The 27997-nt window shown below is 35.5% G+C and overlaps 1 protein-coding gene across 3 annotated transcripts in view; it reads right to left on the reverse strand.

Moving 5' to 3' along the window:
• NOL4 (nucleolar protein 4) overlaps positions 1–27997 on the reverse strand; it is a 280542-nt gene that overhangs the window by 23165 nt on the left and 229380 nt on the right. For all 3 annotated transcript variants that reach the window (XM_024764488.1, XM_024764479.1, XM_024764470.1), the window contains one exon: positions 18841–19021. In XM_024764488.1, the coding sequence (XP_024620256.1) occupies positions 18841–19021 (181 nt within the window). The remainder of the gene's footprint in view (positions 1–18840; positions 19022–27997) is intronic.

The raw sequence follows: 27997 nt of genomic DNA on the forward strand, positions 1-27997 counted from the left end.
CTCTTACAGGAAAACATAGGCAGGACATTCTATGACATAAATCACAGCAAGATCCTTTTTGACCCACCTCCTAGCGAAATATAATAAAAACAAAAATAAACAAATGGCACCTAATGAAACTTCAAAGCTTTTGCACAGCAAGGGAAACCATAAACAAGATGAAATACAACCCTCAGAATGGGAGAAAATATTTGCAAATGAAGCAACTGACAATGGATTAATCTCCAAAAGGAATGTGAATTGGTACAGCCACTATGGAGAACAGTATGGAGGTAAAAAACTACAAATAGAACTACCACATGACCCAGTAATCCCACTACTGAGCATATACCCTGAGAAAACCATAATTCAAGAATCATGTACCAAAATATTCATTGCAGCTCTATTTAGAATAGCCAGAACATGGAAACAAGCTAAGTGTCCATCATCGGATGAATGCATAAAGAAGATGTGGCACATATATACAATGGAATATTACTCAGCCATAAAAAGAAACGAAGTTGAGCTATTTGTAATGAGGTGGATGGACCTAGCATCTGTCATACAGAGTGAAGTCAGTCAGAAAGATATAGACAGGGCTTCCCTGGTGGCGCAGTGGTTGAGAGTCCGCCTGCCGATGCAGGGGACGCGGGTTCGTGCCCCAGTCCGGGAAGATCCCACGTGCCGCATAAAGCAGAAACTAACACAGCATTGTAAAGCAATTATACTCCAATAAAGATGTAATAAAACAAAAATAAAACAGTATGGTAGACTTGACAGGTGGATTCTACCACACACTTAAAGAAAAATGAGTGCCAATCCATCTTAAACCCTTCCAAAAATTTGAATAGGTGGGGACACTTCAAACTCATTTCATGGTGGAAGAACTTTCTGGATACCAAAGCCAGAGAAGGATACTACAAAAAAAGAAAACTATAGATCTATATCTCTGATGAATATAGATGCAAAAATTCACAAGAAAATATTAGTAAACTTAATTCAGCAACACATTAACAGAATTATACACCATGACCAAGTGGGACTTATCCCTGGGATGCAAGGGTGGTTCAATATAAGCAAATCAATAAATGTGATACCTCATATTAATAGCATGGCAGAAAAAATATCATATGATCATCTCAATAGTTGCAGAAGCATTTGACAAAATATGTCTTTTCATGGTAATTAAAAAAAAAACCCTCAACAAATTGTGTATAGAAAGAACATACCTCAACATAGTAAAGGCCATATAGGATAAAACCAGAGCTAACATTTTACTCAATGGCAAAAAACTGAAAGCTTTTCATCTAAGATCAGGCACATGACAAGGGTGTCCACTCTAACCAATCTTCTTAAACATGGTACTGGAAGTCCTAACTGGAGCTATTAGGCAAGAGAAAGAAATAAAAAGCATCTAATCAGAAAGTGGAGATATTTGGAGATATTATTAGTTTATATATAGAAATTTCTAAAGACTCAACCAAAAATAACTGTTGGGAATAATCAACAAATTCAGTAATGTTGCAGAATATAGAATCAACATCCAGAAATCAGTTATGTGTATTTTTTATGGTAATACATTTGCATTTTATTCTATAAGAAATGTGAAACCACTGATTTTTTTTTTTTTTTTTGCGGTACGTGGGCCTCTCACTGTTGTGGCCTCTCCCGTTGCGGAGCACAGGCTCCTGATGCACAGGCTCAGCGGCCATGGCTCTCAGGCCCAGCCGCTCCGCGGCATGTGGAATCTTCCCGGACCGGGGCATGAACCCATGTCCCCTGCATCGGCAGGCGGACTCTCAACCACTGCCCCACCAGGGAAGCCCTGACTTTTTCTTTTTATTAATTCAATTTATTTAACCTAAAACCGTGTTTATGTAACTAACAATGAAACATGTGAAAAAGAAATAAAGAAAATAATCCCATTTGCAATAGAATAAAAAAAATGTAATACTTATAAATTTAAACAAGTGAAAATCTATATAATGAAAACCACAAGACCTTGATGAAACAAAAATTGAAGACACAAATGGAAATATATTCCATGTTCACGGATTAGAAGAATTAATATTACTGAAATGTGCATACTACCCAAAGCCATCTATAGATCCAACACAATCCTGATCAAAATTTCAATACTTTTTTTTACAGAAATAGAAAAATAATCCTAATAGCCAAAGCCATCATGAAAAAGAAGAATAAAGCTGGAAGCATCAAACTTCCTGATTTCAAACTACACAATAAAGTTAGAGTAAATAAAACAGTATGGAACTGGCATAAAAATAGACACATAGACAAATGGAAGAGAAACAAGAGCCTAGAAGTAAACCTCTGTATATACAGTCAACTAATATTTGACAAGGGAGCCAAGACCACTCACTGGGGAGAGTGTTGGGAAAATTGAAAAAAATGATGCTGGGAAAATTGAAATTGGAACCATATCTTACACTGCTCATAAAAATTAGCTTGAATGTATTAAAGACATACAAGAATACCTGATACCATAAAATTCCTACAAGAAAATAGTAAAATCTACTTAACATTGGTTTGGGCAATTATTTTTTTGGATATGACATCAAAAGCACAAGCAATAAAGGCAAAAATCAGCAAATGGGACAACATCAAATTAAAAAGCTTCTGCACGGCAAAAGAAATCGTCAACAAAATGAAAAGGTAAACTACAGAATGAGACAACATATGTGCAAACCACATATCCGATAAGAGGTTAATATCCAGGATACAAAAATTCTTACTCAATAGCAACAACAAAAAATACAATCCAATTAAAAAACGGCTCCCTGACTTAAGACTATACTACAAAGATATATCCATCAAGACAGTATGGTACTGGCACAAAAATAGAAATATAGATCAATGGAACAGGATGGAAAGCCCAGAATAAACCCACACACCCATGGTCAATTAATCTATGACAAAGGAGGCAAGACTTTACAATGGAGGAAAGACAGTCTCTTCAATAAATGGTGCTGGGAAAACTGGACAGCTACATGTAAAAGAATGAAATTAGAACATTCTCTAACACCATACACAAAAATAAACTCCAAATGGATTAAAGACCTAAATGTAAGACCAGATACTACAAAACTCTTAATGGAAAACATAGGCAGAACACTCTCTGACATAAATCGCAGCAATATCTTTTTCAATCCATCTCCCATAGTAATGAAAATAAAAACAAAAATTAAAAAATGAGACCTAATTAAATTATAAAGCTTTTGCATAGCAAAGGAAACCATAAACAAAATGAGAAGACAACCCACGGAATGGCAGAAAATATTTACAAACGATGAGACTGACAAGGGATAAGTCTCCAAAATTTACAAACAGCTAATGTGGCTTAATACCATAAAAACAAACAACCCAATCAAAAAATGGGCAGAAGACCTAAAGAGACATTTCTCCAAAGAAGACATACAGATGGCCAAGAGCCACATGAAAAGATGCTCAACATTGCCAGTTATTAGAGAAATGTAAATCAAAACTACACTGAGATATCTCACACCAGTCAAAATGGCCATTATCAAAAAGTCTACAAACAATAAATGCTGGAGAGTGTGTGGAGAAAAGGAAACCCTCCTACATTGTTGGTGGGCATGTAAATTGGTACAGCCAATTTACATGCCCACCAACAGGATGGAGGTTCCTCAAGAAACTAAAAATATAGCTACCATATTATCCAGCAATCCCACTCCTGGGCATATATGCAGAGAAAAACATGGTTCGAAAGGAAACATGCACCCCAATGTTCATTGCAGTGATGTTTACAATAGCCAAGACATGGTAGCAACCTAAGTGTCCATTCACAGCTGAATAGATAAAGAAGATGTGGTACCTATACACAATGGTACTAAGCCATTAAAAACAATGAAATAGTGTCATTTTCAGCAACATGGATGGACCTGGAGATTATCATATTAAGTGAAGTAAGTCAGACAGAGAAAGACAAATATCATATGATATCGCTTATATGCAGAACCCAAAAAAGTGATACCAATGAACTTATTTACAAAACAGAAACAGACTCACATATTTAGAGAATGAACTTAAGGTTACTGGGGGGAAAGTTGGCGGGGGGAGGGATAGACTGGGAGTTGGGGATTGATATGTACACACTGCTATATTTAAAATAGATAACCAACAAGGATCTACTGTATAGCACAGGGAACACTGCTCAGTATTATGTAACCACCTAAATGGGAAAAGAATTTGAAAAAGAATAGATACATGTATATGTAAAACTAAATCACTTTGCTGTACACCTGAAACCAGCACAATATTGCTAATCACCTATACTCCTATAAAATAAAATGTTAAATAAAAGGGCAGAGGAACAAAATAGACATTTTTCCAAAGAAGACATCAAAATGGCTAACAGGTACTTTCAGATGCTGAATGTCACTTATCAACAGGGAAAGGCAAATCAAAACCACCTCACATGTGTCAGAATGGCTGTCAAGAAAACAAGAGAAAACAAGCATTGGTAAGGATGTAGAGATAAGGGAATCCTTGTACATTGCTGGTGGTAATGTAAATTGGTTCAGTCACTGTGCAAAACAGCATGGAGGTTCCTCAAAAAATTAGAACTATCATATCATCCAGCAATTCTACTTCTGGAAATCAAAACAGGATATTGAAGGGATATAACCACTTCCATGTTTATTGCAGCGATATTCACACTAGCCAGATGTGGAAACAACCTAAGTGGTGTCTGTTAATGGATGAATGGATAAACAAGTAGTGGTATATACATATAAACTACTTGTTTATATACCATTACTTGTGTATCCATATATATATACACACACATACACACACAATAGAAAATTATTCAGCCATGAGAAAGAAGGAAATCCTGCCATTTGCAACAACACTGATGGACCTTGAGGGCATTATACTAAGTGAGATGTCAGATAGAGAAAGACAAATACTGTATGATATCACTTATCATACAGTACATAGGTTATATGTAAAACCTAAAAAAATCCAAATTCATAAAAACGTATTGCAGAATGGTGGTTACCAGGGTCTGGAGGGTGGTGGAACTGGGGATATGCTGTTTATGGTTACAAACTTGAAACAAGTAGTAAATAAGGTCTAGAGATCTAATGCACAGCACAGGATGGTAGACAACAATACTGTATTTTAAACTTCAAAGATGCTAAAAGACTAGAGCTTAATTGTTTCCACCCCCAAAAAGAGATAATTATTTGACATGCTAGAGGTGTTAGCTAACACTATGGTGGAAATCATATTGCAATATATAAATGTATTAAATCAACAAATTGTACACCTTACACTTACCCAATGTTAAATGTCAGTTATATCTCAATAAAAATAAATGTCCACATTTAATTTACAATTATCCAAAACTATGAAGGAAACAATAACTCATGTGAAATACAAAGTATTTACACTGAAAGATTATCCTTATCTTTTAGTCAATAAAACTTGTAGGTAAAAATACATATTCAAGGAATGTAGAATTTTAAGAAGCAGTGTTTGGAGACAGAGTGCACATGCCTGCATTCCCTCAATAATTTCTTATCAAATATTTGCTTTGTCAACAGTCAAGAGATATAAATGTTAAACAGGACCATTCTTATGAATCTAGACAAAATATTTTTTTGTGCATGTGAAGGGAGATGGGATTGACGAAATCAATCCATGGAGGTCAATGTCCTCCTCCAATTTCTCATCTTTGTTTTTAAGTTGCAATGAAAGCAAATTAATATTTTACAGGAAACAAAGAAATCATGGGAACAGGCCATCGTTGGACAGAGTGGTGGGAGAATAGCCCATGGAAGATGAGGATATGAATGAGGTGATTATTATAAACACAGAAGAATATGTCTGCTTGGAAAGATCACACCAAAAATAAACATAGTATGACTTTTCTCCTAATTATAGACACACTGCGTTTATAAATATGTTTTCAGGAACTGTGTTAAGAAAACATGATTGTTCCTACCATACTTCTTCAAAGAACAATGAAGAGAAATTTATATTGCCAGAAATAGGAACTAGAAAAAAAATCCCTAAATATAGAGTAGTGTACAAACTACCTATAGATACATTCAGAGTACTGAAGAGGATTATATTCCCTAATGGGCTTAAATTACCGGAAATAATTTGTTTCTCCCTGTGACCATAGCGATATTGGTCAGAATGTTAATCATGACACATTTAATTTTGTAATCTTTTGTTAATTCTGGGTCTGAGTGAGTGAACCCAATGGCAGCTCAGGAGGCAAAGTTGCACTGTGTGAATGTTCTATGTGTGAATGTACAAGTTCTAGCACTTGTACCTGGATGGCAGAAAGGGTTTCAGAAAAAGCCTTTGTATATTAGTCAAGAGCCAAATGTCATTTTAAATGACTGTGTGCCTTGAAATCACAAAAGGAAATATTAGCATTCTAATTGTAATCATACTTGGAATTTGAATTTTTTAGCATGCAAGAGAAAAAAATAAGGCAACTCTAGCTTTCCTACGCTCTTAGGCAGACTCAAGATCTCTAAGGAGGCTAAGGGAGCAGCTCGGTGCCTGTTTCAGAAAGGTGCATCAATACCTGAAGCCAGGAAGGAGGAATATAGAAAGTAGCTAATTCAATTTCCATACAGAGAGTGGTATTTCTGACTTCCTAGAAAAGTAGAACATTCTGAACTCCCCAAGAGACCTCCTTCCTGGAGCTGAGGGCTGGCAAGGCCAGGAAATTTTAACTGGTTTGTTAGAGAGATTACCAGAGGACATGTCAAAGTTCAAAGGAGGTTGTTAAGAAAAGCAACCCAAGCCAACCATAATGAACTCATGCCACCTGGAAAGCCCCTGAATGGTATACCAGCAGGCTCAAGAAGAAAGGTCTGAGAATACTAACAAAGTCTTTTCTTTCCATCTCTTCAGTGAGTAGGCACAAACACAAAATTCTCAAGAGGATCTTAAGAGTACATAAGATCCATTTTACTGTAGAGAACAGGCTTTTAGAAAGCTTCTGCCAGAAAGGCCTGATCAATATTGAGCTATAAAATCAATTACACGTGCTGGGCAGTCCAGGGAAAACACAAGGTCACTCACCTCTCTTTTCAGAGCCCTTTCTCTGAGGCTCCCTGATCTACAGAAACCTGCTGGAAGATATGAGGGCTCAGTCAGATAAACTGAAAGATGCTTCATTTTATTTTGCAGATAATTCATATCATTTTCCAGCAAATGGTTAACATAATTTCCAATCATTAAAATTTACAAGTAAGCATCATCTCGCTGAAACTCTATGTATCTCAATATACATGTGTGCAAAAAATTCGGTCTCAGTTGAATTCTAGGTTATTATTTTAGTATGTAGAAGAGCTGGAAAAACAGAATGAGCTCAGTGTCAAAATTGTGGTCACATTTCAAATTTGTGGAGTTTAGGCCTGCTTTCTCTAAATGCATAATTACAAACTCTGTTACAATGAAATTCTCTAAAAATTTGTTTCTGGTTTTAAAGTAATCCCAGCCTATGCCAAAAGGTTTTCAACACCTATGTTACAAGTTATTATTAGCTCTTCTCAGACTGCTAAGATAACTGAAAGTTATGTAAAAGCTGAGTAGTTTGAATTAAAAGCATTATTATTTAAGAATCACCAATTAAGTTTTCATAAGGTTATTCACTGACCTCATTTATTTCATTGAGGAGTGAATGATACATAATTAAAGGCAAGGAGCCACTGAAATAAATGTAGAAAAGGTTTTCTACAATAATAAAGCCAACCAAGGGTCAATACAATGGTGTAGGTGAGACAATTAGAGCCTAGAGTCAGTGCTATTCAATAGAAATTTCTGTGGTGATTGAAATGTTCCGTGCTGTTCAATACAGTAGCCAATCACCACTTTGGCAGTTGAACACTTGAACTGTGTCCCAGTGTGACTGAGGAACTGAATTTTAAATTTTATTTAATTTTAAACGTCAATAGCCACATGTGGCTAGTGGCTATCGTACTGGATAGCACAGATGTTGATAAACTTGTATTTGAAAGAAATGCAGAATAATCAAAATAAGGACAAGCAGTAGTATTTAAAGTATGAAAATACTCTGATTCAAAGTCAGGTCATCAAAGGAACACACATGGGAGAAATGGACTTACTAAGAATAGTTACAATAATTTGGGCACGGGGGTGGAAAAATCTCTAGATACAAGTGAAGTTCCCACTATGTGCTGTAGAATATGCCTTGACAACTCAGTGAGGTTTACTGGAACTCTACTGAGATATAATAACTGCATAATCCCAATCATGTTGACTTCTATTAGGTCACACAATTGCCTTTCTTCACATACTGTGTTATTATCATGTGGATCTTCCCCATTGTGTAAAGGACATATGAATTACCCAGAGGGCATTGCTTAACCTCTGTGAACTACTTTAGGCTCTACTCTATAAAATCATGATCTACACAGTTTTACATAACAGATCTTATGTATTTTTCACACCCGAAACACCCAGCTGGTCTCCTGGAGCAAGATGGTTTTCTCTCCATGCATTTGCACTCCTTGTTTCCACATGGCTAGTGAGCCAGAACAAGTTATTAAGAAGGTAAGGTCGAAGTAAAAAGTATACCTTCCCAGTTCCCTACATAACTATGTTAAACATTTCTTTCCTGAATCAGAGGACTTAAACTGAATACATTTTAAAACAGAACATACATGGGTATTTCAAAATATTTGTCGCAAATATTTGACATGAAATACTTTTCTTCCAGTATTGTGGTCTTTGGAGTATTAAGAGGAGAAGACAACAAACACTAAGAAGATATCCTCAACTTCAACTGATTTTCCCCATGCTCAATTAGATTTAATTAAATTCTCTAAAGAGGTACAATATTTTATTGAAATCATTTCTTTCACTGAGTCATTCATTTATCCATTTACTATTCATTGAGCCATAATATAAGATGGTTACCTACTGACACTGATGATATGATGGTCAGAAAAAGTTACCTTGCTTGCCCTCAGACTGTACAATCTAGTATAAAAAAGAGCACATAATAGGTTAAAAAAAAAGAGGTATGCCTACAGTATCATGGGGACATAAAGGAAGTAAAGTTAATGGGTGAAGCAACCAGAAAATAATCATAGAGAAGGTAATAGCTGATACAGATCAGGTGCAGGGGAGGGCATTTCTGTGTGAGATAACCTCAGAAACAGACAATAATGTCTGTGGGGTTGAAGAATTCACTCTTAAATAATTAAATATGAGGTTTCTTGGGGTACCTGGATCAAGCTATGTGGCAGACAACTGGATATAAAATCTGAAGCTCAAGGCAAAGCATGGGGGAGATTATGCAGCTTCTGGCACATTCTGAAGTTGAAACCATGAGAGCTAGTGGGCTCTCCTTTGGGCAGTGTGCAGAACAAGAGGATTAAATTGACGAGGGAAGGATGCTAGGAGAAACCCAGCAGGGAAGGGCGTGGGTCGAGGGAAAGGACTCAAGGCAGCAGGAGAAGAATTATCTGGTGATCAGGTGACATGGAAGCCAAGAGAGTGGATGTTTCAAGGCTCTAGTTATCGACAGATTCAAATACACCCAAGACATCTGGTAAGGTCAAGGGCAGAAAGCATTTTTAGTTTGGCCATAGATGGAATCACTGATAGACTTAACCTGACCAGTTTCAGCCAAATGTTGGCATAAGCAAGTTACAGTGGATTGAAGAGTAAACGGTAGATGAGGAGCGAAGACAGTAAATGAACAGAAGCACTCCTTTGAAAAGTTCAGATGAGAAGTGATGTTTCAGAATGTGGATGCTGAGGGACAGCAATAGCCACATACCAAGCCAGTCACACTACTGTGAGCCAGCTCTGGTGTGGTGGTGAATCTTACGGCCAAGCTCCTTTAGGCTCATAATTAGAGGCTGTGATCCAAAGCATCTTAACAGCTGACAATCCTCAATATTAGTGAGGAGCGAAGAAGATCACAGATATAAAGATTTGGGCAAACTAGAAATCGCTATACAAATGTTATTATGGTCATTACTACAATTTGGTCTTGTTAGACTGTGATCTGTATATCAGCCCAGTTTACATGAGGGTTGAAAAACAAATCGAAAAGTCTGCCCGATGGGGTTTGTGGAGAGGAAACATCAGTAGTTAACTTATGCATTTTGCATATAATTTAGACTCGACAGATCCAGTGGATGACTGCAGCGAACAATTGCCCTCTTCAGACAGCTCAATGTGAACTTCCTGATAGAAAGCATTCCAAAGTCCTATGTAATTGGATGTGATAATAATGGCAGGATTGGCTGCTTGCTTGCTTCTCATTTCAGTGGGATGATTTGAATAAGTTCTTTATAAAAACTGTAACTGCTGTCATTTTGATAACACTCCAACTTGAAAATTTGGATTGTTGGGTGCAGACCCTTGCCAGCCCTAAACAAATGGAGGTTGGCTAACAAAGGATTTGAAGCGCACCCTTTCCACGCTATGAAGTCTCCAACATGGGCTTTTACTATTGCTACCATATTCAAACTTAAGCAGGAGTTTATAGAACTCTTTGGAGCCTTCCTCTTTCACCCACAGAATTGTCAACTTCAACCACTGAGCCCTTTGCTTTATCTAAGATAAACCCTTCACCCTGCCATCCAATATATATCAGTAATTCTCTTTGTATTTTTTTTTTGACTTTGGCACTAGGTGTTCTATTTTTAAAAATTTATTCACTCATTAAGCCGATATGATTGAGCACTTACTATATTTCTGGCCTTATTCAAGGGATGAATAAGACAGAGTTCCTGCTTCCAAGGAGTGCACATCTATTTAGGGAAAAATATTTGAAAACACATGTCATAATACAGTGAGATAAGTGCTAGAATAAAGGTACATGCAGGAGAGTGATTAATCTTCCAAAGAGTGGAAGAGTGAGAGGCAAGGTAGAGTAAGGTTTCACAGAGGAAGTACGATTTAAATCAGTCTTAAAGAGTTTTGATGTTTAGACAAGAGGAGGAGGAATGTTTTATCTTTTTGATCTGTTAGTTTCTTAATGTCAGTGATTCTGCCTTATTCAATTTGTTTCCTCTTAATGCACCAGCTATAGACGGAATGTTTGCATCCCCCTCCCCCCACCAAATTCATTTGCTGAAATCTGATCTTCAGTGTGATGGTATTAGGTGGTAGGGCCTTTGGGAGGTGATTAGGTCATGAGGGTAGAGCCCTCATGAATGAGATTAGTGCCCTTATAAGAAAGAGACCTCAGAGAGCTCCCTGATTCCTCCACTATGTGAAAGGGGCACAGTGAAAAGATGGTCCTCTATGGAACAGGAAGCAGACTCTCACCAGACAGCAAATCTGCCAGCACCTTAATCTTGGACTTCCCAGCCTCCAGAGCTGTGAAAAAATAAATGTCTGTTGTTTAAGCCACCCAGTCTATGCTATTTCTGTTATAGCAGCCCGAACAGACTAAGAAAGTAGTTATTACAGTGAAGTGAACGTGAGAACCCCCAAATATTTGTTAAATTAAATCCAAATGTTTTTAAGGTATCCTTTTCCATTCTTCTGCCTTCACATTCTTCTTGAACATAGTATAACCTGCAGAGTTCATGTTCTTATTACATTAGTTTAAAAGGTTCTGCAAACACTATATCTCTTTCAATCTTTGCCCTCCTGTTTATGCTACCAACTCAAATTACCTCCCAGTTTCTCCATTAATGGTCTGAATTCTGATTGTCTTCATCTGCTTTGTAAATTAAGTCAGATGCGTAACTAATTCAACTTGGTCTCTTGAAAGTTGCTGCTCCCTTCCACACTTTTCAGAATATCTCTACAAATTCTAAAATTAAGTATTCTCAGACTTAGATTAACTGTAGTTGTCAGCCATCAGATATGATGTTGGCATCTCATATCATGCTAATCTTCTGCTATGCCTTTTTAGCTCTCGAGATTTATGTATATGTATATGGTTTTTTTTCCCCACAGCTCCAAATCTGTTATAGGGAATGACTATTCTGATGTTTTACACATGAAAAACTAAGCTAAAGATAATACCATGTTTAAAAGTCAGAATGTCTGGGGTTCCCAGAATTTATGAAGAAAGTCCCCAAATAAAGGGATTTGCAGGTCTGATCAATCTAGGTGCCCTCCTGTGGTTAAAAAAGCAAAAACTAAACAAAATCAAAACAGCAGGAGCCAATACCAGTGTTACAGGTAGAATGTGTTTTTGAGAAGAAATGTTATTTAAAGCTCCTTCACAACATGAAATTAACCATTTGCCTTGCTACCAGTACTATAGCTTGAGTCCTTTCTCAAACGTGAGCTAGAGAAACTCTCTTGGGTTTAAGCCTAAAGTTGCTATTTGCTTAGACTAGTCTTTGCCTTCCGTTTTCTTTTTTCTTTTTTCACTCAATTACACTCAGTCCAAGGCCATTGCTCAAAGAAAGCCGCCTCATTTTAAATTTGCTGCATGCCATTCTGGTTATTCTCTTACTCCGGTTTCTTCTCAGCAATACAGGATCTGAATTGCTCAGAGTTGTTCTTTGTTGTGTCTTTAAGAGATCTTTATCTCACCATACAAAAAGTCAGAAGACGCATTAACTAAACACCCAAAAAGTCAACCTGTGTGAGCAAGTCATCTATTTTTCCTAGCCTGCTTCTTTCTTTTTTTTTTTTTTGTTTCTTTCTTAATAGCCTTTAAAAAATAAAGATGTTGCTATTAAATTATTTTTCAAGTCCATTTAGATTCTGTCATTCTATGGTGCTGAGGTTTTTTTTGGGGGGGAGAATTATATACAAGGCAGACCTCATCACAGCACCATAGTACCTACATTCAAATGACAAATTTATATAAAGTGTTTTCTCATAAAACTTTCTATAAAAACTGCTCACTTATATGGCTGCATACCTGGAACCTATGCCAGATTTCCTATGTGGCTTTTGACCATCACTGAACAATACAACTGGGGACTGAATACCAGTGTATTGTGATTACATGTGTGTGGGTATATGTATGTGCACTGTGGTACACGCTTCAAGGGACAAATTCGGGATGCTATTAGAGTTATGGCTATACCTGATCTAGACGTGGAGTTCAAGATTTAGAAATGAGCAATAAATGAGGGATGTAGGGGTAAAAAATGATCAAAGAAAACTTCAGGAGGGAGGACCCTGAGGCATGAAGAACTGGGTAATGTCATTTTTCTAAGAACAATGAGAGCCCATAGAAGGGCTTTAGATAATGAAGTAATATGATCAGGTTTTCCTTTTCTTAAAGATTACCTTGGTTTCTCTGTGGAGAATGGGTAGAAGGGCAAGCAAACTTTTGGAGCCCTGCTCATTAATAATTCATAGCAACATTTTCTCTTTAATTTCCCTCTCAATTTTTACTCTTGATCGGAAGTTGCTCCAAAGTTCTCTCCTCTCTTCTCAAAAAAACTCTCTAAAAATATTCTCACTTCTGTGTTCAATCTTTTCCCTCATTGTATATATTTTCTTTTTCCTCACCAGTAGCTCCCTGCCTTTTTCATCAAAACACAACGCTTCCTCCAACTTGCTGAATAAATCAAAGGAGCAAAGTGGGCCATGAAATGTGCAGTCCCACAGGATTCTGCTCAGAAATGTCTCACGATTTGTTTAATGCTCTGTTGTCACCATCCTGAAATTCTTAACTCTTAAATAAGAGGCCCCACATTTTTCATTTGGCATTGGGCTCCCACAGTTACTTAGCCATTTATTGAGTAGAGATAAATTATTTTGGTTGTGTTTGAGTAAACATTTTTTCTATACTTTTTTTTTTTTTTTTTTTTTTTTCAGTACGCGGGCCTCTCACCGCTGTGGCCTCTCCCGTTTTGGAGCACAGGCTCCGGACGCGCAGGCTCAGCGGCCATGGCTCACGGGCCCAGCCTCTCCGCGGCATGTGGGATCTTCCCAGACCGGGGCACGCACCCGCGTCCCCTGCAACGGCAGGTAGACTCTCAACCACTGCGCCACCAGGGAAGCCCCTGTTCTATACTCTTTTACGTGTCATTTCCATGTCCAAAGCTTTATCCAGTTCTCTTCACTTTTAGTATCAACATGATAACCTAAGTTACCATTGTCTTTTCCTGATCCTGATATTACATAAATAATTAATATTAGGCAAAATAGACTTTAAAACAGTTTCTAGATATAAATAGGTATATTTTACATGATAAAAGCATCAATCCTCTGTCAAGAGGACATAACAATATAAACAATATCTGTACCTAATGACAGAGTGCCAAAATAAATGAAAGAGCTGTCAGAATTAAAGGCAAAAATAAATAATTCAACAACAGTAGTTGGAGATCCCATTACCCTTCTTACAACAATGAATATAAAAAACTAGGCAGATGATCAACAAGAATACAGAAGACTTGAACAACACTGTAAACCAACTAGGCCTAATACCATTTACAAAATACCCTACTACCAATGGCAGAATATACATACTTCTCAGGTACACGTGGGACATTCTCCAGGATAGACCATAATCCGGGTCATTAAACCAGCTTCAATAAACATGAAAGGATTGAAATTATACAAAGCCATTGACAGAAGAAATTTGGGAAATTCACAAATACATGGCAATTAAACAACATACTACTAAATAACCAATTGGCCGAAGAAGAAATGATACAGGAAATTAGAAAATACTTTGAGGTGAATGAAAGCAAAAATATAACATACCAAAAATGTAATGCAGATAAGGCAGTGCTTAGAAGGAAATTTATAGCTGTAAATGCCTGTACACAAAGAGAAAAAAAGACTTGGAATAAATGTCTTAACTTTTCAGGTTAAGACACTGGAAAATAAGAGAAAACTAAACTTAATGTAAGCAAAATGAAGGATATAATAAATATGGGAGTAGAAATCAATGAAATAGAGAATAGAAAAGCCATAAAGAAAATCAATGAAACCAAATGCTTGCTCTTTGAAGAGATCAAGAAAACTGAAAACCTTTACCTAGAATCACCAAAGAAAGGGGAGGACACTCAAATAACTAGAATCAGAAATGACGATAGGAGCATCACTACTGACCTTACCAAAATAAAAAAAAGATTAGGAAGGAGAATTATGAACACTTGTATCAATAAATTAAATAACTCAGCTGAATGGACAAATGCCTGGAAATACACAAACTACCTACCTGACTCAAGAAGAAAGAGACAATATAAGTAGACCTCTAACAAGTAAGTAGAGATTGATTTAGGAATCAAAAACCTCCCAGAAAAGCCCAGGCACAGATAATATCAGTCCTGAATTCTACCAAACACATAAAGAATATCACTAATTCACAAACTATTCCAAAAAATAGAAAAAATATAGAATAATGTTTTAAGGAAAACATTCCATCTACAATAGCATCACAGAGGGAAATATTTAGCAATAAAATTAACAAAAGAAGTGCAAAACTCATACTGTAAATACCGTAAGACTTGTTGAGAGAAATTTTAAAAGGTTGAAAGACAGCCCATGTTCAGTCTGTTATTTCCTCAAAATGTTAAACATAGAGCTACGACATATATGAACCAGCAATTCCACTCTCAGGTATATACCCCAAAGAATTGATAACACATATACGGGAACTTTTACATAAACGTTTATAGCAGCATTATTCATAGTAACCCCAAAGTGGAAAAAAACAAGTGCCCATCAGTTGAGCTAAACAACTGATGAATTGCTAAACGAAGTATGACATATCCATAGAATGGAATATCAGTTGGCAATAAAAAAATGAAGCATTGATACATGCTATAAGATAGATGAACCTTGAAAACATCATCTAAGTGAAAGAAGCCGGACACAAAAGACCATATATTGAATGATTCATTCATTTATATGAAATGTCCAGAATGGGAGAATTTCTGGAGACAGTAGATTAGTGCTTACCAGGGGCTATCACTTACTTCAGTACTCGCTTCCATTATATTCTATTACACAGATGGTCAGCTCATTGGTTTACAATGTGGCCTCTCATGTCAGAATGCTTGTGTCCAAATCCTGGCCCCTCCTTTTATTATTAAGGAGGGATTTTTGGCAAGTCACTCAACCCTCTGAGCCTCACAAAGTAGGTTTCAATCATGTTAGAAAAAAAGAAAGTGGTAGCTAGGCATGATTTTTTCAAGTGGGGGCAAGTTCAGTTTTATAAAAAATTTCCCCCAAATTGCAGAGTGTATCTCACAGGACTGTATAAGGATTGAATGGAGACTACACTGAAACACCATAATGACACAATAAGTGGTAGTTATTGTTATTAATGTTCAATAACTTAATTTCCTAAATGAACAATTTTTCAAATCTAAAAAATTTATGTCAATAAAATCTTTAGTGACGAAACTTTTTTTCCCCCAATTTTTTGATTTGGTGGTTAAGTTCTGAACTACCTACCAGTTCTTACTTATATAAAATATTTAAAAAGAAGTGTTAGCATTTCCAGCTTTACGGGCTAAAAGAAGGCTTAGCTTTTGTTTATGTTTATGTTTTTTCTGGTCTTGGACTTGCTCTTTCTTGCTGATTTGCTGTTCAAATAAAAATAAGAGTTGAAAACAGCTGAGAAGGCTCACTAGCTGGCTCTTGAAAAACTGAATATACACTTGAAACTTAATTTTTTTTTCTGAAATAAGTTGCTTTCTTTTTCTCTTCCACTTCAGGCACCTGTCTTTTGAGCTGGAGGGCAACTGATATAGACTAAATCTCAGTAATCCTGTCCTTACAGGACCTTTAATTTTAAGGCGGGCCAAAGAGCCCCAGCCTTGCAGCAGAATCACTCCTGAATACACTCGGAGCATGTTTCTAGTATTGTAAAGGTAAGTAATTTTCTAGAGTATATACTCATTCGATACTAATAATGGAATTTTCTCCCAAATATATTAGAAGCTCATCAAGCCTAATTCAAATTTTCAAATTGGTCTTTGTTTCCAAGGCATTTTCAGTGGAAAAAGATAGGAAGTATGTTTTTCTTTTAAAACAAAACTACACTGAGCTCTCAATGATACTACCTATTCAAATACAAGATTATGGAGTTTTTGCTTAAACTTATTGATTTCACACCTGTATCTACTTTGCCCTCTGCTGAAAATCCCAGCTTTCACTGATACCAACATAACTACAAATTTGCTTTAAACTATAATACACAGACAACAGTTCCAAAAGAATAATATCATTACTGAAAATAGTTTAAGGTTTTGTCATAAGCTTTCACGCTGTGGTGTCAAATTATGACTTTCGAGATCACTTAGAAAAGTTCCTATCTATGGGGCTGTGCCAACCACTCATTAAACAGATAAAGTCCATTTGCATAATTTTTCTTTCAATATTAGGGGTTCTTAAAATCAGATTGTTTAATAATTATGTAAATACTCAAATTGTTTCAAAGTTAAATTTACAAAACAAAGTATGAAAACCAAGTATACTCAGAGAATTCTGGCTTGTATTCCTTTCTTCATACTGTTCCTCCCCCATTCCTGTCTCTATGTAAATTAAAAAAAATTATATATATCCTTCTTTAATGAATGTTAGCATACTATAAGTACTTTCCACTATCTGGAGAATATAAAGATACCTTACTTTTTATAGCTTCATGTTATTCTCTTATTTGGATGCACTATAATTGAATCAACCAGCCATCTCTTGATGGACATTTTTATTGGTAACCCTTTTTTTGTGCATTTATAAATAACACTGTAACAAATAGCCTTCTGCATATGTCTTCTTGTATTTTTGCCAGTGTATCTTTGAGATAAACTGCTAACAAGAGATTCCTAAAGAGACTGCTAGGTCAAATGGTAAATGCATATTTAATTTTCCTAGATATTGTCAAGTTTACTTTAAATTTCTGTATTTCTGCAAGCAATGCATGAGAGTACTCATTTCCTCCATAGCGTTGTCAAAGGAATATTCTGTAAATATTCAGACTTTTGTTAATCTGACAGAAGCTGCATTTCTCTTATTAGGAGTGGGTTTGAGTAGCTGTATTTAGGGGACGTTTGCATTGCTTTCTATGAGAATTGTGTGTTCATATTTCTAGCCTTATTTTTTAAATATGCAGTTTTTAGTATTTCTTTCTTTTTAGAAGACCTTCACGTATTGGCCTACTAACTCTTTGTAGTATAGGAAGCTAATAACTTTTGAGTTTATCACTTAATTTTTACTTTATTTTTCCCTGGATTTTAAGGATAGTTTAGGAACGCTTTTCCTACAGCCCAGTTATAAAAAGTTCACCCATATACTGTATTCCTAATACATGTATGGCTGTATATTACACATTTGGAATTTATTCTGGTATATAAGCTCAAGAAATTCCTAAAAGTTTACCAAGCACGAGCCCATACAAGCTGGTTCCAGTATACCACTCACTGCTGGTGGGACACGCCATTGTCACTGACAAGCTGTTGGCTGGAGATCCATGGATTGTTTCTGTGTGTTGTTTCAGTTTGTATCTTCTTAGGTATAATGACTGTGTATATTTCATGAAGTCAATAAAGTTCCTGGTGCCTCAAATTTTCCAAATTAAAAACCTCTTTGAACATTGAGAAAAGGTGTCATTATTTTTGACGAACAGTATATTACAACTTCAAGGAAAGAATGTATAACTATTTGGTAAAAAATGTTCTACTCTCTAGTTGCGATTTTTTGAATATAAAACAGCAATCATTCAGTTGCATAATAGCTGCTACTTTTAGAAACAGCAACTGAATAGGGAGATGTCCTGGTAGGGAGATGGACATTATGTGTTAAATGGTCTTGTTTTTCACAGATTGGCACTGACTACTGCTTATAACACTTCATTCAATTTTTTTCCCTCAGGTTTAGGGAATTTAATAACCCCAAATGGACACAAAAACATAATATGTAATAAAGACTCACCACTACTAGAAGCATCGTTCAGATTTAGCAGTCCCCCTCCGAGCCCTCTGTAACTATGGTAACTGTAGGTCCCATTTCCGTTGATGTACAACACCTCCTGGGAGCCTGAAACAGCTGAGGTTGAGTAAGTGCCCTGGGCCGCCTCTGGTTTACACTGTTTGTCAGCTGGAGCAGATTCATCCTGCAATGACAATAGCATTTCATTATTTATCAAATCACTGTGCTATTTCACCTTGAACAGGACTATCTTATTGTTATCTACATGTCTGCATTGAACAGGAAGAAAAATATAGTCAACGTTAAGTCAGTACATATGCACATTTTCAATAACTTTGCTAAAAACTAAAAAAAGGAAAGCAAAGTAACAATGTGAGACAGATTGGAGATGGAGCAATTTGCAATTTCCAACTGAATTTAAAATTACGTGAAGCGAATTGTTCACAATAGCCAAGAGAAGGAAGTAACCTAAATGTCCATTGACAAACGAATAGATAAAGAAAATATGGTATATAAATACAATGCAATATTATTCAGCCTCAAGAAAAGAAGAAAATCCTGTCATCTCCTACAACATGGATGAACCTCGAGGACAATGCTAAGTGAAATTAGCCATCACAAAAAGATAAATATTGCATAATTCCACTTATTTTCGATAAATTAGTCAAGCACATAGAATCAGAAAGTAGAATGGTGGTTGCAACGGTCTGGGGGAGGGGGAAGTGGGGAATTGTTCACTGTGTGATTCAGTCATGCAGGATTGGGGGAGTGGTTCCGGGGGAGAGGGATCCGTTGCACAAAAAAGTGCATGTGGTTGACAATACTGGAAATTGTTGGGAGGGTGAACTTTACATTAAATTTTTTTTTTTTAATTTTATAAAGAACTAGTTAGGTTTTTAAAAATTACATGAAGAGAAATAACAATTTGCAAAAAAAATTTGCAAAAATTGGCTCTCTTGAAATTCCTTTTTTTTTTTTTTGTAGTCTGCTCTCTCATACGCTCTCTCTCTTTCTTTTATTTTATGGCTATAGGAAAATTTATTGTGTGCTGATTCCACACTAGGCCCATTACATGCATCACAACAGCCTGACAAAGACTTGAGTAAACCCAGGCTTTTCAGCTTGTTTTTCTTTTCTTAAGTTGTGCTGGTGTCTACAAACCATGTTTCAAAACTTCTAACCAATGAAAGTTGCATGGACACAAATTATAATTGGCAATAAACTGTATATATGTTCATAGCAAAACAGATTGAATGAATTTCCCTTCAGCTGTGAGTTTATTAAGTCTAAAATATATACAACATATATGACTTGTCTACTGCATTCTTCATCATTTCTTCTTTTTTAAATTTCTTTTCTTTTTTAAGAAGGAATTAGAAACAGATTTCTAATAAATTCTTAAGAATGTTTTTCATAATCAGAAGTATTTTTCAGCTTATATATTTAGAGTGCATGTTTAGGGAAACAAACTTTCAAATACATTTTTTTTTTTTTTTGTGGCATCAAGTACTGGAAAAAGAGGAAAAGTGGAATAAGTTTGCTCTATGGACCCAGTAGTATTGCTACAGCCAGAGATATTCTAATCTTTCATGTAGTGAAAGCATTGCCATGACTATTAGAACTATGCAGTTATGACTTTGCTCTTGCTCTTCTGATCTTTTCAACTCTAACTGATCTATTCAACTCTATTACACTCAGCTGTAGATCTTAGACGTGATTTAGAAGCTTTTCATCTTTTCATTTCTAGGTAAGATTATGAAATATACAGCAAATTTCCTCAATGTAAATTAAACTGAAAATAAGAATCTTCCTAGCATTGCCTTTAAAAAAAAACATGAGCGGACGTAAATTGGTATATGAACTAGAAAGTCTAATTGTAATTCCTTGCATTTAAACCTTAGAAATCCCTGTGAAGGTAAATTACTTTAGAATAACACTCTTTCCTGGGAGAAACTGCATTAAAGAAGGGACCCATATATAATCAGATTTTATTGGTATCACTGGCTTTACTATTTAGTCTGGGAAGACAGCAAGTTCCAGATTTTTTTTTCCTTAAAACTGAAAGTTGGTCTTTGCTAAGTACCCAGTGGTGGTGGGTTTTAGACTGTGGTTCTCTACCAAAGAAGATAGGGGGCCTTCACCAAATTCACCATTTGTAATATGGACTTTTTCTAAAGACATAACAATATATATGTTTTGGGGTTTTTTTGGTACTATGATGAAATTTTACATTACAGATAGCAAGGGAGCTTAAATACTCTAAGATATTGAAGATAATATTTCCAGGAATCTGGTTGCTGGAAGCACGTGCCGTAATAAGTAGGTCTAAGGTAAATAACTGTAATAATTACACTTCCACTGTGAAAAATAACTATTAATAAAGCAACAGCAGTGGTACAGAAACATAGCAATGATTCGAATTTCAGAATCTGTAACCAGCTGTCTTTTAAATGGCATGTTACAATGACTGGGTGAGTGGAAAATGGTCTAACCAATGATGATTACCCCTCATGCAGTATCCAAGTCTTTCATAAAGGTACAGTGAAATGGTCTCCCATCTATGAGTGCTCATCTCCTCCCTGTCTGGGGACAGATTAATATGTGTATTATTATCTATCTATCTATCTATCTATCTATCTATCTATATATTCTTCCATACAAGAATACAGACATATTTTATATATTTATTGCTTGTGAAATTAGCAAAGCTCATCAGAAGATAGATGAATCTGTAATATTTACATGGGTGAACTTTTTTCACATGTATAACTTCTATTTCCTATAAAGTAGTACATCTCAAGCTACTCTCCATGGCTTCTGGGGAAATGCCTCAGAGTCTTCCCGAGACTATGGGACAAGGGCATAGAGATATGCATTCATATTATGTCTTTCCTCTTTACCCAGACGAGCAGCTCTGTCTGCTGTCTTCTACACTCATAAAATCACTGCACCTAAAGCATTATGAAAAACCACTGGGCTGTGCAGTATTCTTTCTGTAGAGGCATGTAGCCATTGCAACTCTGAAAGAAGGCAAATTATTCAATACTTCAAAGCAATTTTGAGGTTCTTGAGAAGGGGCTAGCCTCAAACCCTCAAACAATTCTACCACTAGTGTAACTTCCCCGTTTCCTGATACAAAACAGCTTGGGGAGCATGATAAAATTTGAGTCTCTTGTTTGAGAAAATTCATGGCTATTATGATACATACCCAGTTTATTTTTCTGTGTTCGGAAAATGAAAACAGAATATACCCGCAGGAGAAGAGTTTCTTAATGATGAAGAAAAAGGGAGAAGGCATTGTCTCCACAATGTTTTCTCTCTGATTCTTTGTATGATAGAATTAATTTGTATTATTAAACGTGCTATTTTTTAAATGTGCCTCAGTCTTTTCATTATTAACTGTTATTACAAACCACAGTAACTGCACTGAGCAGGCAAATCATTAATCCTATTAATAATCAAAACAGGCCTTGTAGGGAGTCATTTGTAGTCAAACACAGATTTGCACTATTAATGTTTTGGCAGTCCACTATATGTTGAGAAATACAATGTATGAAAATCCCAGTAATATCTGTGCTGTAGTGTATTTTGGGGAGAGGTTTAATATGAAGTTAATTCATGTTTTTCTTGTGAATGATTACTATTGTTGGTTTCAAAGAAAGCATAAAAAAATAAGTAAATGACATAAAAAATAGATATCCCCTGGAGTCACATTTCATCTCTGTAAGCAACGTTTAATAAACATAAGTTCCTAAAGTCCTCAAATTTGACAGCTTGCTCCCAAGGTTGCTATGAAGATTATTTTCAAAAGAGAATAATATTAATATGCTACAAGACTGTATATCTAGGCAATGAAATATATTTTATTCATCAAAAACTAGAAAAAATCCTATCCCAGATTTTACTAGACATATTTCAAATTTTCTTTTAAAAATTCCATTAAAAAAGATAGCACCGATATGATGGAATGACCATCAGCATTGCACTAGATAATACAGAGTTGTTTTGATTCAGATTTCTTTCATTAAAAATATAAACAGATGAAAGAAACAGTTATGGTGACTTTTATAATTAGGCTTTGGACTTATCAATAGATATTTCCTTTATGTATATAAGTATGCATCTCAAATTTAGGAAAAAATTGGTCTTAGAATAGGAAGGGGGATTACTTACAGATGGATGGCAAGATTGGAATGATTTAGAAGAGTAGGCATTGTCTACTCATTACCCTCTCATCCACACACTATTTGGGAAGAGTGGTTTGTACTCCTTTGTACTCTATCCGTAGAAACTGGAAAGGACAAACTTGAGATTGCTGAACCTGATCTGGTACTTGGACCATACAGATTGAATTCCTAACTTACTTCAGCTGCCTAAGGAATCCTTTACTCAGGTACCTTACATAGACATGTTTTTCAAAATTAAATCTGACTGGTTCCACTCAACTTTTTGACAACAGGCTTCCAAAAAAACATTGCTTTTATATCTCCCAAGAATTCCACTTTTTCTTACTTTTATATTCTCTACCATCTGTTAAATATGCTGTATATTTTCATTAACTTTTCTCTGCCTATAAAGATTATCAGAAAATTCTAGTAAAATTTTCTGCTTGATTCAACAATCCAGATACCTTTCTTCTGTTTGCCTTTTACCTTACATTGTTATAGCAATTGGAGTTTGCAAGGCATTTTTGCATCAATATGGAATTACAGTTTTAGTTCATCACTGAGATGGTCAGGGTACCAGTGATGCACCTTTTTAAGGTAAAAAGAAAAACTTGCATAGACCTCAAACAAGCTTTTCCCTGCAAAATATTAAACACGTGGATAATTCAGGCATCAATTTGCCTGAACTTTCTATTGTTACGAGACTTCTCTAACTTTACATGTTCTTTGTAGTCTGTCTATAGAAGCATCTTTACTTTAAATTACTGCTCTAAATGTCCTCTTTGCTCTTTAAGTATGGATGAAGGGAGGGAGTGCAATTTATTTCACATATAAACTGCTGGAAAACATCTCTACCTTCTTCTTGCACTTGACAGCAAGTGTTCCAGAACTAAGCACATGCGGCTGAGTTTCCAGGGAAATTCATAAAAGATCTGAGAGAACCAGAGCTCTAATTTAAACTGCTTTCCTGCTAAGAAAAAAAAAAAAAAACAGTCTGCACTAGAAGTAAATTTGATTATTACTTGGGATGAGGAGAAGTGATTTATGACGCCATCAAAACACACACACACAAACACTCACACATATAACACTCAGGGAGTAACTTCTTTCATATGGTGAAGAGCATCCACACAGTCTCCACTTGTTGGCCACACAAATGATTAAGATGCCAACACAGAAGACTGTTCTTTGCAAAGACGCTCCCATACTCACTGAGAAAGATAATAAGGGAAGACATGTTTTGACTAAATCTAAGTAGCCTAATAATAAGATCTGAAATAACAGAGAAAACAGATGTGGTTACCGACTTAAGAAACCGAGATAATAGCAGGATAGCTTTCACCTAGAGTTTTAACAAAGTGTTCCCAGAATAGGTTATGTTAACAAACTCTCTTTGTAGCAATATTTACACACACACACACACACACACACACACACACACACACACACACACACATACAGACATGATTTTATAAACAATAAATGCTTCGGAACTATTGACTTAAAGAAAAATACAAAATAAATACAGTCCTCAACCTGATATGTAAGGATACATGGCTGGCGAAAAGTAATCCAGTAGCTGGCAAAGCCATCTACTCTAAAATTCTTCCTGATGGCCATAAAGTTTTGTTAGTAAAAACAAAAGTAGAGACTTAGCACTCTTAAATTACAATCTTAAATGTAACACTACGCTATTTAGTTATTGACCAAAAAAAATCAAGTTTAAAAAACAGATCTTTTTTTCTATAGGTTTCTAACACTTAATTTTTAGTTCCGTTGTTAATATGACCAAAATGAAAATTTAAATATAATGTTCCTTTGAGGTCCTAAAATCTGATTGCAGATATAATTTTTTTGGTCATCAGTTTCATATGTGTAGCATAATATTTTTCACCTCAGAAAAATCAGTTTTAACAAAGCAGTACCAAATCGGTATTTTTCACATTAAATTGTAATAAATTTTATGAATAAAAAAGATTTTCTTCTAATCATAGTATCTTTGTTTCTCCTGAGTTCTCATCTTTTCATTATTTTTTTTAATCTACATTTAAAACAACTCAAAACATCTTTTACAAAAATCCCTTTATTTGCAGTTGGGCTCTTTTGATTAAAAAAAAAACAACTTCCTTAAATCATTTTTTTCTTAATCCCTTTTAATACAATATTCCCTTTTGGTAAAATAGTTGCAATACTCTATCTGGTGATTCTATGGCAGACATGGTTTCTGATATTACCTATATAACTGTTACTCTCAAATTCTCATTTCCAGTTTCTGCCTTCCCTCTGAGGTTCATGCCTGCATTTCCTATTATTCAGTTATGTCCATTTAACACTTTAAAATTAAATTTCTCTTTCCTCCAGACACCCCTTGCAAAAAATTTTAATTAAAAATAAAAACAACACCTGTTCTATTACCAATGTTTCTTGTTCTAGTTACTGCATCATGCCAAGATTTTTTTCTTCTCTTATACAGGCTTCCCTCAGTCAAACAATAACAAAGCCCTCTCAGCTCCATCTTGGAAATGACCCTCATTGGCATGCATCTGAGAAACGCTCTTTGCTAATACATAATCCAGAGCACCATAATCCCTCATTTGGGCTATCGTGATAACCCCCTGACCGGTGTTTGCCCCTACACATCTTGTCCACATCTTCTCAAATGTATCTTTTAAAAATCACTTATGTTGATTTCTCTTTAAAAGTTCCCGAGATTTCTTGTTTCCTAGAGAACAAAACCCAAAGCTCCTGGCATCCAAACCCCTTCAGAGTTTGAGAACAGTCTTTCCAGCCACACCTTCTGTCACTTCCTCTCTTGCACTCTATACTCTGGTCATAGCTTAAACTGAAAAGATAAATCTTACCAGTGTAATACTCTGAGTCACCTAAATTGCCGCATATGTGCACTGACATACATAAAGTTTCTCACCTATAATTATTTTATGTGTCATAGCCTCTGATGATGGTTTGTCATGTAAATTTTAATCTTTTTTTCCGAAAATTTTCACATATGTATCTAACGATGAATAACAAACTCAAATTTGCTTAAAAGTTTTTTAGTACTTTTAAAAAAACTTTCGTGTGAAATCAAAAAGTGTTATGTAGGTACAGCAGACTTATGTATGCCCTTCATCAAAAGTAAGGAGGCAAAAGGATGGTATTTTCCTTATAATATAAATTCCAGATTAACAACTATTCTCCCTAAATCTCTAATCTATCCCCCAGACACCCTCAAACAAAAGAAGTAGGACCTATTTATTTGAAATTATTGTATCTCTTCTACTGTATACAATTATCTTTATGAAATAGATGCAAGGAAAGAAAATAGAAAGTAAAAGATGTCATAGAAAGAGAACGAAGACTTCAATTGTATATATAAATTAGTTCTTTAGTTCTCAGATTGCTAGAGATCAAAGACCTTGAACCAAACATCCTACTGAAGATGAGGTCTAAAAAAAACACCAACACAATTATTCTAACAATTATAAATTTCTCCAAAGCAAGATTCTAAACACTATAGCTATGTTAGAATCTTTAGCTATAAAAATATTACAGCTGAAATCAAATCCAGAACAAATAAGTATTACAGTTGTAATAAAAATTCAGAACAAATATTTTTAGCAATTAAACTTTGAGAAGCAGAACAGAGATCAATAAGATTTTTTTTTAGAGCAGTTAACCGTTAGTAACTACATAAGAATCCTATTAACATGGTGATGTCAGAAGATTAAGGCTAATACCTACATAATGGCTAACTAGCGTATGATGTTGGGCAGCCTGGAGAGGTGCATTATTTTATCAACAGTGTGATCAAATTTGATACATAAAGCTGAGTTTTAAAGGGATTTAATAAGTTTCTGCTAGTTAATTTTAGTCTGATAATAAGATTATATTTTTTATTTTATTTTGTCCACATATAACATGTATATATATTATTGTTTAATGCTAAAATAATCTCATAAGTTTTAGCGCTGTTTTTGACTGTAACATTTTTGCTTAGATCAAATAAAAATAACACATTGCCACTTCAGAAGATAAATTAAGAGAAACAAACTGACTTTCTTTTCATTTCTGTGAATATCAGTTTTCCCAAAGTACAAGATCAGGCTACAATTTATGTTAAAACTATGGTTGAATACCTTGTCACAAATGGCTACATAAACCGACAAAACTCAGGCCAAGTACTTTAAAAGTGACCTCTCAGATACGATTTATTTATCCCCAATGTCAGTTATTCAAAATCTTCTAGGTATGATTCTGGAAGTCTTTACTACCGGCTTAAGAAAATTAGGCTCAACTGGGAAAAAGAGCTTTGAAAAATACAATGAAAGTTTTTTTAAAAACTTGGCCATGGCAGACAATTTTCATCTTTTCCTATTTCTTTTTGAGTAAGCAGAAAAACTTGACTAATGATGCTATTTCAACAGGATGTTGGGAGGTAATCATAGGTGGTTTCAAAATTAGAAACAGGTGTGCCAGCATGGTTGAATGAGCAGAACAAAGAACAATCCCTTCCGAATGTCACTCTACATAATAGATTCCTTCACAGCTACTTTTAATGAACATTATGTGCAGTCAGATAATAAACATAATTCCATCTGAATTATATATCTTGAAGGAGCCATATCATTGAGATCTTAATTCCTACACACGTTGAAATAAAAGCTTACAGGTTATTATAATTTAATTTAAACTGGGTGTAAAAATTACCCATCCATTTTGATACTTCAAGTATATGCATTATGAAATAGTCAAACTACGGTAATTAGAAAAGCCCTCAAAATGGTGATGCCTGGGGCTACCCTGGTGGCGCAGTGGTTGAGAGTCCACCTGCCGATGCAGCGGACACGATTTCGTGTCCCAGTCCGGGAAGATCCCACATGTCGCGGAGCGGCTGGGCCCGTGAGCCATGGCCGCTGAGCCTGCGCGTCCGGAGCCTGTGCTCCGCAATGGGAGAGGACACAACAGTGAGAGGCCCGCGTACAGAAAAAAAAAAA

Source organism: Neophocaena asiaeorientalis, unplaced genomic scaffold, assembly GCF_003031525.2.
Source record: "Neophocaena asiaeorientalis asiaeorientalis breed wild unplaced genomic scaffold, Neophocaena_asiaeorientalis_V1.1 scaffold210, whole genome shotgun sequence".
NCBI lineage: Eukaryota > Metazoa > Chordata > Mammalia > Artiodactyla > Phocoenidae > Neophocaena > Neophocaena asiaeorientalis.